We start from the raw sequence: 12,218 nt of genomic DNA, 5'->3' as shown, positions 1-12,218 counted from the left end.
GGCGGGCCTTTTTAGCTCCGCTTGTAGCCTCAGCTGCTGTTTTGTTCAGAGCGGCCGGGCAGAGCATCATGACGTCCGCCTTGGAGAACTACATCAACCGTATCCTCGGGCCGGCTCCTGCAGCCATCAGCCGGGGCCATGGCGAAGCCCGCGTTCGCACCGGGAGGGCTGGTGCTGGAGAGATCGGGAGTCGGGATCGGCGGGCGGTTGGGATGTCTGGCCACTGCGCGGCCTGGGCTGCGGGTGAGGGGCTTAAGGACGTGAGACCCGCCAATCCCGATCCCAGGGCTGGAGCCCACTATTCCTGGGGATCAGGGCGCCTCCTAAATTTAATCTAAAATGCCCGAAATATTCCAAACTGTCTCTAAAAATCCCTGTCTGTATAGTAGTAATCAGCCATCTGTACCTCCATACTACTTCCTTAGGGCCTATACGTTCACGTTTGGCGAGGAGGTAAATCCTTGAATTTGTTTTATTTCATTGTCTTTGCTCATTGTTCAAAGATACCTGAAAGTTTAAAGATGGTGCACGGATTGAGTTTCTGGCCCTTTACCACTTGAAGTCTCAACTTTGTTGGTAGCGTGAAAATAACGCTTGTTGTCACGAAGGGCAAATAACTTCTAAAACTCCATGGGAAGGCTTAATGTACCCTATATAGGTGTTACCATTTTAAAATCTCAAGACAGAAACACTACATTGCTCTCCTGTACAAATTTGGACAAAAGTGAAATACTAAATACTTAATAATGCAAGCCTACTGGCACCTTGTGACATTGATTATAGCTTCTTTTTTGAATTCCAGAGGCCAAGTCCTAGAAGAAAGTGTCTTAATGCGTTTGAAAACAGTCAGCATTGGTTAATTTAGCACTAATTCAGTTTTCCTTTTAGAGATCGAGGAACAGGTTGAGTAAAGGGGGAAACGTCTTGCTCAAAGTCCAACTGGCAACATTCCCCAGTGAAAAGGAGTACCAAACTTTTCAGCTGCTTTGAGATGGGAAGCAACTGATCACAAACAGAAAGGGATTCTTTTTTCCATGTTTGGTTGTGTAATTTAATTGAGGAATTTAGATCTTTAAAGTTATGTTGTGAATGTAGTAGCTGTGTTGAATAGTTGTATCCTAATTCTGTCCAACTTTTTCCTAGTAATTCAAACCATTTCCTTACCAGATTCTAACATTTTATTTTCATTCCTTGAGAATGCTTTCCTTAATTCAGTTATCAGGAACTGTTGCAGTTATTACTTCTGATGGGAGAATGATTGTGGTAAGTGTTTAGCATATTCATTCTCTCCTTGTAAGCTTCTTGGTTGTAAAGTTTTACGTCAAACTTCCGATCTCTAATGCCTAAGCACCACAGTACACCTGCATTGCAGTTTTGTTATGATTCAACTCTTTATCGTAAATACCTGCTGATCCATATTTTCTTCATTAATAAACACTGGGAGTAATTTATATATAAAGCTTCTAGGAGCCAGGATGAATAATAGAGTCTGTCCTCAGAGAGCTTCTAGTCTAGTCTTAAGACATCTGTGTGTATTTTATATTTATCTTCCTCTAACATTTTTTATTCCTTCCCCCATGCAATGCTCTGACATCCACGACATGAATCATAAGTGGGTTTTTTTTTTGAAATTTGCATATGCTTCTTAGAAACTTCTTTATGATTTAGATACTACATATATAGACTAATGAACATTTAAGGCTTGTATAGTTGTTAATATGTTTTTAGTATTTGTCGGTTGTATGACCTCTCTTTTTTGTAGGGCAAATTATAATTGACTCTCTTATTTCATTTGAACTTTTATCACAGTATCTCCTTTTTAATTCCAGAAAATTCTTGGATTCTCTCCTTGTTCTGTTCCTTGATCTGAGGAATTTATCTCATGATTTTTGGCTACTTAATTATTTCTTCACTTATAAATCATACATTGTTTAAAAAAAGTTTTTTGTTTTTTTTTTTTAATATTTTTTATTTCTAGGAGGGAGAGAGAGAGAGACAGCATGAGCAGGGGAGGGTCAGAGAGAGAGGGAGATACAGACTCTGAAATTGGCTCCAGGCTCTGAGCTGGCAGTCAGCACAGAGCCCGACACGGGGCTCGAACCCACGAACCGCGCGATCATGACCTAAGCGAAAGTCGGACACTTAACCGACTAAGCCACCCAGGCGCCCCTTAAAAAAAGTTTTAAAGCTGCTAAACTTTCTGTTTTCTAACTATGTAATTCATATAATTTAATTGCTTATTTTTTCATTTTGCAATTGTGTCTTTGCTTTCTTTTTCATCCTTGTGATTTTTCCAAGTGAGTCCCTAAGTGACTTACCAAAGTGTTAAACTTAGCCAGTTATTTAGAGGTATATCGTGTACCAGGCACTTTACATCTGTTATATCACTTAATCTTCAATCCAACTCTGAAGAAGTATCCTTGAATTCTCAGTTAGGAACCAAGTTCAGAAAAAGTGAGTCACTTTCCCAGAGTCACTTGGATAATGTGGCAAAACCAAACTGAGACTTAAATTCAACTTGACTCTAAAAAAATAAGTAAATAAATTCAACTTGACTCTAAAGCTAAGGCCAGTGCCTTATTTCCTTCTTTAAAAAATTTTTTTTTAAGTTTATTTATTTATTTTGAGAGAGTCAGAGACAGTGTGAGTAGGGGAGGGGCAGAGATAGGAGAGAGAATCCCAAGTGGGCTCCACACTGTCAGCACACAGCCTGATGTAGGGCTCAAATTCATGAAACACAACATGACCTGAGCTGAAACCCAGCGTCAAGATGCTTAATCGACTGAGCCACCCAGGTGCCCCTGTCTTGCTTCCAAAGAGAAGTCTTTTTGTTTTTTAGGCACTTCATTGTATTTTGTCAGTAAGAACAGTTTGAAACATTTTTATCTCATCTTAACACTTCAAGAAATCTATTGCTCTTAAATACTTGCAAATAGTTTTTTTATTTTGTAAAAAAAAACCCCTCATTTAAATTTTCCTATTTTTGTTACTAGGATAGATATGTTTGAGAAATATTTTGATTTCATAGAAGAAGGAAAGTTAGGGGTACCTGGGTGCCTCAGTTGGTTAAACCACCCAGCTTAATTCTGGCTGAGTCCGTGATCTCTCAGCTCGTGGGCTCAAGTCCCCACATCGGGCTCTGTGCTGACATCTCAGAGCCTGGAGCCTGTTTCTGATTCTTTGTCTCCCTCTCTCTCTGTGTCTACCCCGCTGCTCGCTCTCTGACTCTTTCTCTTTCTCAAAAATGAACACTGAAAAATGTAAAGAAAAAAGGACAGCTTTGTTAAAAGAGCATTTTGAATACTGAAGTTCAGTAATTTTGTATTTTTTTTTGACATCTGGCTCACTTGATAGAATACTTACATGTAAAATGAAGTCAAGAGGCTATGTCTGTGTGGTAAAAGCTACATATTAATTAGTTTATAAATAGTCCAGATTTTCTTTCTCTTCCAAATTCTAGGTTATCATTTTCTCCTTTTATATTCTGATTTTACATATTTTGATTTTCAAAACATGAAACAGTTTAATAGTGAGCTTGAGAGAACTAACCAACTAAAACTAACATAAGTTGACATTTCTTCAGAAACTTAAAAAGCATCTGAGTTACTGTGTTGTCTTCCTTTACTCAAAACCAGGATTCTTCCATAAAATTTTCTCTGAATATTTCTTTCAAGTTCTGGTTCTACTAATTACAATCCTATTTGTAGCTACCTTACCGGGTTTGGGGAAGATTAAATAAATACATGTGAGGCCTGTAGAACACTGACAGATAGTAAGTACTCATTAAATGTTAGCTGTCACCACCAGTTGAAGTTTGAGTATATTTATGGGACTGATTTGAATCTCGGAAGAATGGTAAATTATATTTGCCTATTCGTAGTATTATAATATAGTAGTTCAGTGGTGTGGCCCTGAAGCTAGACTTTTGTGGTTCAACTCCTAGCAATGCTACTTTCTACTCAGGAAACCTTGCGAGAGGACTTAACCTCTCTATGCCTCAGTGTTTCTTCTCTCAAGTGAGAATAACTAGTATTTCCTCAAAGGATGAAAATTATTTGAGATAATGAGTGTAGTGTGTTTAGCACAGTGCTTCCTACTAGTGCATAGAATGAAGTGATACTGTTGCATGACCAGCTATGGCTGGTATGTATAGACTTCCTCTTTTTGTATATTTATATAGTTTTCTCTTAGATTTTATTTGTAGTAGTCTGTGTCTAATGTTAGCTGCTACACTACCTGGGCTTTTAGGCTGCTTCCTTACACTGGTTCATGGGTGTCCTTTGTAACTCTGAACAACTCTGCACACTAGTTAGATGGGTGGTGTGGTTTTTCCTCTTAAAAAACCAAAAGGTAAGTTTTGTGCCGCTAGGTAATGTTTGTTACAAAGAGGTATTCTATTTTCAGTGGACTTATGTTTAAAATCAGTACTTCCATTAGTGTCCCTGGAAGTAAAATTTTTGTGTCATTTAATTTGTGTCATTTAATTTTGTGTCATTTACATTCAGGTAAACAGAATATTTTTCATTTTCTTTACAGGGAACACTGAAAGGTTTTGACCAGACCATTAATTTGATTTTGGATGAAAGCCATGAACGAGTATTCAGTTCTTCACAGGGAGTAGAACAGGTGGTGCTAGGGCTGTACATCGTAAGAGGTGACAATGTGTAAGTAACATAGGTCTTCTTTTTAAGGCAGGTCAAATCTACTATAGGTTTACTGCCTTGCTGTATGGAGAAGGGGTTTTTATCTACTGAGATTGGTCATATTTCTGATAGTTAAAATGTTCTTCCAAAATAACGTTAATTTTAGAGGAACATAAATATACTTCTAGGGCCCAAGGCAGGATTTGAAAATGCCTTTGAAACCTCTTGCATGAATAATTTTAAATAATTCATGCTCTATAACAGTTGAATCTACGAATAAGTACTTATCCATTACTTTTTTCTTTAAATTTTATAGTATAATTGGGTCACCTAAGATGCCCCATGTTTATGCTGTAGCCTCAGTTAATTTACAACATACTGATATGACAGTTTGAGAAAATATACTTTAAAGGTAGCAATTTAAGAAAATCTACAACAGATAAAGCAATACTGTCCAGTAGAACTTGTGGCAGTGATGGAAGTGTAGGTCTGCGTGGTCCACTGTAGTAAGGTGTAACCAGGTGTGGCTGTTGAGTACTTGAAAACTAGTGTGACGGGAATTGAATTTTAAATTTAATTTAATTACTTTTAATAGTCTCATGTGGCTAGTAGCTATTGTATTAGACAGTGTAGTTATAGAGGCTATAAAATTATTGAATCCATTTCTAGTGAGTATAGAATTAAAACATGTGGAAGGCAGCAAAAGATATAGTAATAATGTGTAAACATTATTTTGGAAGACAAATAGGATATAGAAGATGAGGGAATACTTCATCCATAAATTATTTTAAGAAAGTCACGTGTGGTCTGAATATAACAACAGCCGTACCCAGCTGGAGAGCCATGGCTTGATGTTCAGCTGGGTATTAATGAAAATAATGTTATGGATGTTATGGTGGTGTTGAATCGAGAAAAGTTTTGCTGGCTTTAACCTTAGCCAATCATATAAAAAGTTATTTGTTAAGATACCTGAGTACTGGTTGCTACTAGTATCTTTGGATGTGAAGAACTTTTCTTTCTTTTTTTCTTTTAATGTTTGTTTAATTTTGCGAGAGAGAGAGAGAGCACAAGTGGGTAAGGGGCAGAGAGAGAGGGAGAGCTGTCAGCACGGAGCCTGATGTGGGGCTTGAATTCACGAACCAAGCCATGAAATCATGACCTGAGCCTAATCGGATTCTTAACTGACTGAATCACCCAAGTGCCCCAGTTTTGGAGTTTTGTACCATATGTATCTGATATATGTCTTTTTCCTTTAAAGACGCATGATCCAATCACACTGTATACAATCTGTCTTTTAATATTGGTTCCTGCAATAATGTTGCCTTTAAATTGCTTCTTGAGTTTTGTGACTTAAGTTGCAATTTACTACCTCATGAAAATTGTATTTGCTTTTCACCTTAAGTAGTTTTTACTGTGTCCTTTCAGTTTTGTTTAGAAATGAGATTATTTTAACTGATTTTTTTTTCCTCCTTAAATAACTACAGTGCAGTCATTGGAGAAATTGACGAAGAGACAGATTCTGCGCTTGATTTGGGGAATATTCGAGCAGAACCTCTAAACTCTGTAGCACACTGAGGAAAAACTACATGCATTGGACATCTGTAAATCTTTGTATAGAAACTGATTATTGTGAGGATGATGTATGGAATTTTTATGGATGTGTAATTGTGGACTTAGACTCCATATTGATTCATTGTAGTATGATATGTAAATTAAAATATTTCTACATTTCATTGAAAATTTTTTATTATTTTTATTTATTTATTTATTTATTTATTTTGCCTAAATCAGGTTTGGTAGTTTAGTTTAATTTTTCTCTTGAATATCAAAATCTGATGTGTATACTGTGAGAACTTTTGGAAAAAATATTTGATATTTTAATATTTATAGAAAACTAGTTAAAAAGAGAGTGTTGTGTGCTATGTTAAATCAAGCATACAAATACCATCAATAGTGCAAGATCCATGTGTTTCTGATTTTTAAGAAAGTCACAGAAAGGTAAGTCTTGTCTGAACCATCCCGTTTACCACACTGCCCTGCTGGTTGGTGTCTCTCTAGCCTTTTAGAAGTCTGGGTGAAATTGTGTTTGGTTAAGAAAAGGAGGAATGCTAACAAAGTTGCATATTATCTGAAAAGAAAAATCATTCCAGATCATCTTAAAAGTCATCTTAGTTTTTAATCTTAAAAATTGGGGAATTTTTAGTATTAATGGAGTTTTTGTTGTTTATAAATGTGAGTAAATAAACCCTATGTTTATATTGAGTCACTGCTCGCTATTATTGTCAGAACTTCATGACTCCTTGGCTCCATAAACCTATTTTCAAATGAACTAAACATGGTTTCTCAGAGCAATAATCAACAGAATAGGCTATTTGAGTGAGTCAGTTAAGTGGATAATGTCCCTCCTCTTACAGATAGGCTGTTTTCTAACACCCCTTGTACAGTTGATTGAACTTTTTATTTTAATATTTTATTTCTTCTTTAGAGAGCACTATGAGATCATGACCTGAGCAGAAGTCAGGCGCTCAACCAACTAAGCCATCCAGGCACCCCAGTTGATTGTGGACTTTTTAAAGAATCCATAGAAACAATGTTACAGATACTGTTGAGATCTCTCTGCTGGTCCACAGAAATTCTCATCAACTCACTGAGGGCCTAAGTGTGTAACTTTGTGGTGAGGAGAAAATAAAAAAAATACTTACATTCTTGTAATTCAAACAAAATTTAAATAGTTTTTCTTTTTTAAAAAATGAAAGTTTTTAAGGGTTGGTTGGCATTTTTGTAAAAATGCACATAGCAAATATTTTAAGCTTTGAGGGCCATATGGTCTCTGTCACAACTACTCAATTCTATTGTCACATGAAAACAACCATAGATAACACATAAATGAATAGTTGTGGCTGTATTCCAATAAACTTCACTTATAATAACAGGTGGCAGGCTGGATTTGGCCTGTAGGCCATAGTTTCCTGACCTTTGGCTGAAAATAATATAAGCTCAGTAAGAAAAGATGAGGGCTAATTTATATAAAGTCTGAAAAGAGCTTCTGGAATAGATCCTTTCAGAGTTTAGAGGTAGATTTCATTTGTACTTTTTAATATTTAAAACTGCTTGTTAGATATGATCTTTTTTCTTTTTTTTTTTTTTTCACAAATAAAACATTTTCCAGAGGAAACTATCTTCACTCTTGCACAGAAACAAGACTTATAAAGAGAACTGTTGAGATAGTTGTCTTCCCTCACTGGTCTTCAGGCACCATCACCCACATATCTTGGTTGATGTTCTGATCTGCCTCGGGATTAGAGGAAGTTTAGCTAGTGTTGGTTATCATAAATATTTGGCTTTTAGGGGCGCCTGAGTGGCATCTGACTCTTGATTTCAGCTCCTGTCATGATCTCACAGTTTATGAGTTTAAGCCCCACCTGGGACACTGCTGACCGTGCAGAACCTGCTTGGGATTCTCTCTTTCCTTCTCACCGCCCATTTGCCCGTGTGTGCCCACATGCTTGCTCTCTCCTGAATAAATAAGGCATATTTTGCTTTTGTAGTATAAGGTTTTATAATTAATAATATAATGAAAATAATGCAAAGTGAGTAAAGCAAACAGGTAATTTAATTAGGACTATAAACCAAATGTGCTGTTTAAGTAAATAGTATTTTACATGGATAAACTACTTCTAAAAATCAAATAAGGAATGCAGATCATTCATTTGCTAAGTGAAATGTATTCTAACAGTACAAATGAAGTCCAAGTCAGATACTTTGCCAACATACTTAATATAATACAAATTACACACAAAGTAGTAAACAAATCATAGTCCCCGCCCCCACAGTAATGAATTTCTAATATGATGTATCCTGAAATCAGGTGATGGCATTTACCTGATTGATGTCAGAAAAATCATTCCTCAAATATGAATTGAATATTTCTATTAACGGTAGTGAAAATGAAAGCACACCAAATGGAATAAGCAATTCTTGGGGCATCTGGGTGGCTTAGTTAACTGTCCAACTTCGGCTTAGGTCATGATCTCATGGCTCGTGATTTTGAGTCCTGCATCGGGCTCTGTGCTGACAGCTCAGTCAGGACCTGCTTCAGATTGTGTCTCCTTTCTCTGCCCCTCCCCTGCTTGCATTCTGTCTCCTTCAAAATAAATAAACCTTAACAAAAAAATAAAACAAAACAAAAAACTAATGGTATAAGCGATTCTTTATTCCTGGGTGCATATGGTAGGTTTTTTGTGCTTTTAACCAGTCAAATTGGATATTTTTTTGCATGAGCCTTGTAAAGGAACCACAACTATGAGTGGCAATTGATTCTTATGCAGTGTCAAGTTTTTATGTTCTTTAATGAGACTTATAATCACTTTTCTTATTTATAAAGAGCCTCAAATAAATTTTAACCCATAATTAACTCCGTGCACTATCTAAGTTCAACTTAATGAATCAAATTTTTCTTGGCAAGATATTTATACTAAACTTTTTTGTAAAGGGCAATTAACTGCAAAAGGACTTAATTTGTTCCTTTTTAACTGAAAACCTACCACCTAAAGCAATAATTTAAAACATTGCGTTTAGGCTAAAATACTTTACTAAATCAAATGGCCTTGCATTTAGGCTAAAATACTTTTCTAAATCAAATGGCCTTACATGCTGACAGTTTTAGTTTAAATATTACAAATTGTGATATGGAAAGAATAATTAAAGATAATTCATTAATATGTGTTTTACTTAAACATCTTGTTTAACACCTTTATAAAATCATTCCGAATTTTTAACCTAATGTGAGATAGGTAAGAAACTTTTTAAGTAGTATTTAGTATAAATGTAGGCTATCCATGTCAACATGTTCCTCAGACATGTAACAAAGGATTCATGTGGATGAGCAAGTATACAGTGTCTTCACAGTGGCATGTCAACCTGCAAGGGTGCTACCCAGAATTATAAAGCAATCTTTAGCTGGCCATACAGTGTATTTGGGGCCTTCACATTCAAGATTTAGTAGGTAGCATTTTTTAAGTGCATATCGTGTCGGGCATGATGCGAAAAACTTAGAACAGTGACCATTTTACACATGAGGTCATTGACACTCAGCAGGGTTAAGTGCCTTATGAGAGGTCACACTTAATGAGTAACAGGGCTCTAATTTGACCAGGTCTTTGTATTTTTATAAACTGCTTATGAGTAGAGTATGATATCAAATTCCTGAAGCCTGACTGAAAGAAATATTTAGATGATCTAAGGCAGTTTGCAAAGGTGTGTAGTGGGTCATTTTCATAATTACCTGAGTTGCTTTAAATATTATCAGGCTCCACCCTCACCGATAAGGCTCAGTAGATCTGGAATGGGGCAAAAAGGAATACTCAATAAATACCTAAGTAAGGAAAGTGTGGTAGAATTATTAAAAGACCTACTATGCCTGGATGAGCCTATAATGATGCTTCAAAATCCTTACCTTTAAGACATGGATAACAATATGGATCTTTTGGCATTGTGACCAATAAAATCAGACTCCCTTTACAAAATTTGGTTATGACATGGGATTTAAGAGTAAACAGCTTATTCTAGGTATTCAAAGGCCAAACTGGAAATGGGTGTCTTGTACCTTCATTTTTCAGAGTCCCATTGGCTACCATATTTCTCTGTAAGAGACTGGAATATTTAAATTCTGATGATTTAAGGTGAAGTGGAAGATATGACAAGTTTATATTATTTAGCAAATATGCAGTATAATTAAATTTGTTTTATGGCAATCATATACTCTTGATTGATAGAGTGTATTTATTTATTTATTTAAAATGTATTTTTGAGAGAGAGACAGCATGAGCAGGGGAGGGTCAGAGAGAGGGAGACACAGAATCTGAAGCAGGCTCCATGCTCTGAGCTAGCTGTCACAGAGTCCAAGGTGGGGCTCGAACCTACGAGCTGTGGGATCATGACCTGAGCCGAAGTCAGACGCTTAACCGACTGAGCCACGCCGGCACCCTTGATTGATAGAGTTTAAATGAAAACACAAGTTTTTCATGTATAAACTAGGATATCCATTCTGAACTTGCATAGTTGTATACCTCCTTTTATAAATTTATTCATTTTAATATTCTATTTTACTGATTTGGCCTTTTTGTTTGTTTTGTTTACCTTGGGCTATTATTCTCAGTATTTAAGTCATTGTCAAGTTTGGCAAAAATTCTATTTACGTGTAAGGCTGAAAAGCACAATGTTGACAAGCCAGAGCTCTCTCCACTCAGGTTGCTATTGATCCATTAAACAGCATAGTGTTCCCGTTCAACCAGCTACAAATTTGTTTAAATATAAGATAATTAGTCTCTTCTCCATCTTGTGTATAAGAAGTGTTTATGTGAAATTTGGTCAAATGCTTTTCAGTGATCTTCATTTCTCTTTTACCAGGGGAACTATATGACGTGGGCATATTCGGTCTTCGTGAATCAATGCTGCCTCCTAGTGATCACTACTTCCTTTTCTATATTTCCACAAACTGAAAAATACACAGTACTTTGGAATTTTATCAGAGACATTTGTAAAGCCATTAAGGCACACCAGGTACCATGCTTTCAACTGTGGATATACCAGGGAATGATATTAACAAGTTTTTGTCCTTGTGAAGCTTGTATCTGTCGTTAGCACCTCAGCCAAATCATCTTGGCTCAAAGGTTTACTGTCCAAATTATGGGTTATTTAAATTCCTTCAGTGCTTTGGGATGTAACTTTTAGGGCTTATATTCATTTAAAGCAACTAGAAACTGTCTTTTTAAGTGGATATAATTTGCATTAATCATTTTCCCAACTCTTTTCGTGTTTTAAGATTGCAGTCTCTGTAGTTGTGTAACGATAAGGATAAAGGCAGAAGAGGACTTAAGCAGCCATTTTCTCTCCTTAGTTAACAGAATACCATCTGCTGCCCACGATCATTATTTGGCGAATGGAGGAGTTGAGAATGATTCTGCAAGACATTTTTCAGATCTTAGGTGCAGCATTAAATTTTTTTAAACATCCACTTTCTGTATTAATTCTTTGTTACACATTTACTTCCATCTTTTTTGTACATATTTCTTTTTTAAACATCCTTTTATCTTCTCGATGTATTACTTGCCAGAAGTGGCACTGGCAAAGTATTGCTACAGCTAGGATCCAAATCCCATCGTATTATCTCTACCCCAGTGTTTTTCCAAATATGTGATATGGCTTCTCTCTTCTCATTAGGGTAATTTTCATATAACTGTAAATTTTCGTTTTTGTTTTCTTTTCCCTCTGTGCTGGCTTCACAAATACCAAATAATGAAAAGGTACCAAATTGCTATTATATTTGAAATATATTAAAAGAAAAATAACTCAGGAGCAGGGGAATGGGGGGGCACATATCTCCAGGGGATACATAACTTACTTCATGTATGAAAAACGTGTGTGTATATTGTGTGTACTGGGGAGCAGACAAGAAAATAATGTTCTATTTGATGTCTGAAAATATGCACAATATATCTTTTGTTTCATTTAATTTGTCTTATATCAAGAAAATCATAGATTATAATAAATTACACTCTACAAAGGGTGAATTTG

At 36.0% G+C, this 12,218-nt stretch overlaps 1 protein-coding gene across 2 annotated transcripts; it reads left to right on the top strand.

The window, feature by feature from the left end:
* The first annotated feature begins 6 nt into the window (after nt 1–6).
* On the top strand, nt 7–11,871 carry LSM8 (LSM8 homolog, U6 small nuclear RNA associated). Of its 2 annotated transcripts, XR_013335577.1 has the most exons (6): nt 7–99; nt 1,223–1,263; nt 4,537–4,664; nt 6,128–6,244; nt 11,052–11,204; nt 11,467–11,871. XR_013335577.1 is itself a non-coding variant. In XM_077765844.1 (4 exons), exons 1-4 carry the CDS (start codon nt 69–71, stop codon nt 6,216–6,218), a joined length of 291 nt encoding a protein of 96 aa, XP_077621970.1. In that variant the 5' UTR covers nt 7–68; the 3' UTR covers nt 6,219–6,383. The 2 variants fall into 2 exon arrangements, 1 of the variants encoding a protein (XP_077621970.1); XM_077765844.1 differs by lacking the exons at nt 11,052–11,204; nt 11,467–11,871 and having other exon boundaries at nt 6,128–6,383.
* The last annotated feature ends 347 nt before the right edge of the window (nt 11,872–12,218 follow it).

The sequence above is a fragment of the Crocuta crocuta genome, unplaced genomic scaffold (assembly GCF_008692635.1).
Source record: "Crocuta crocuta isolate KB4526 unplaced genomic scaffold, BGI_CrCroc_1.0 scaffold742, whole genome shotgun sequence".
In the NCBI taxonomy this organism is placed as follows: Eukaryota; Metazoa; Chordata; class Mammalia; order Carnivora; family Hyaenidae; genus Crocuta; species Crocuta crocuta.
This window is presented reverse-complemented; position numbering and strand designations above follow the sequence as displayed.

Bases quoted from the DNA above. Each gene is read 5' to 3' on its own strand.
- LSM8 (XM_077765844.1), top strand. From the start codon at position 69: ATGACGTCCGCCTTGGAGAACTACATCAACC. The intron at 1,264-4,536 runs GTAAGTGTTTAG...TTTTCTTTACAG, and splicing joins CTGATGGGAGAATGATTGTG to GGAACACTGAAAGGTTTTGA. The intron at 4,665-6,127 runs GTAAGTAACATA...AAATAACTACAG, and splicing joins ATCGTAAGAGGTGACAATGT to TGCAGTCATTGGAGAAATTG.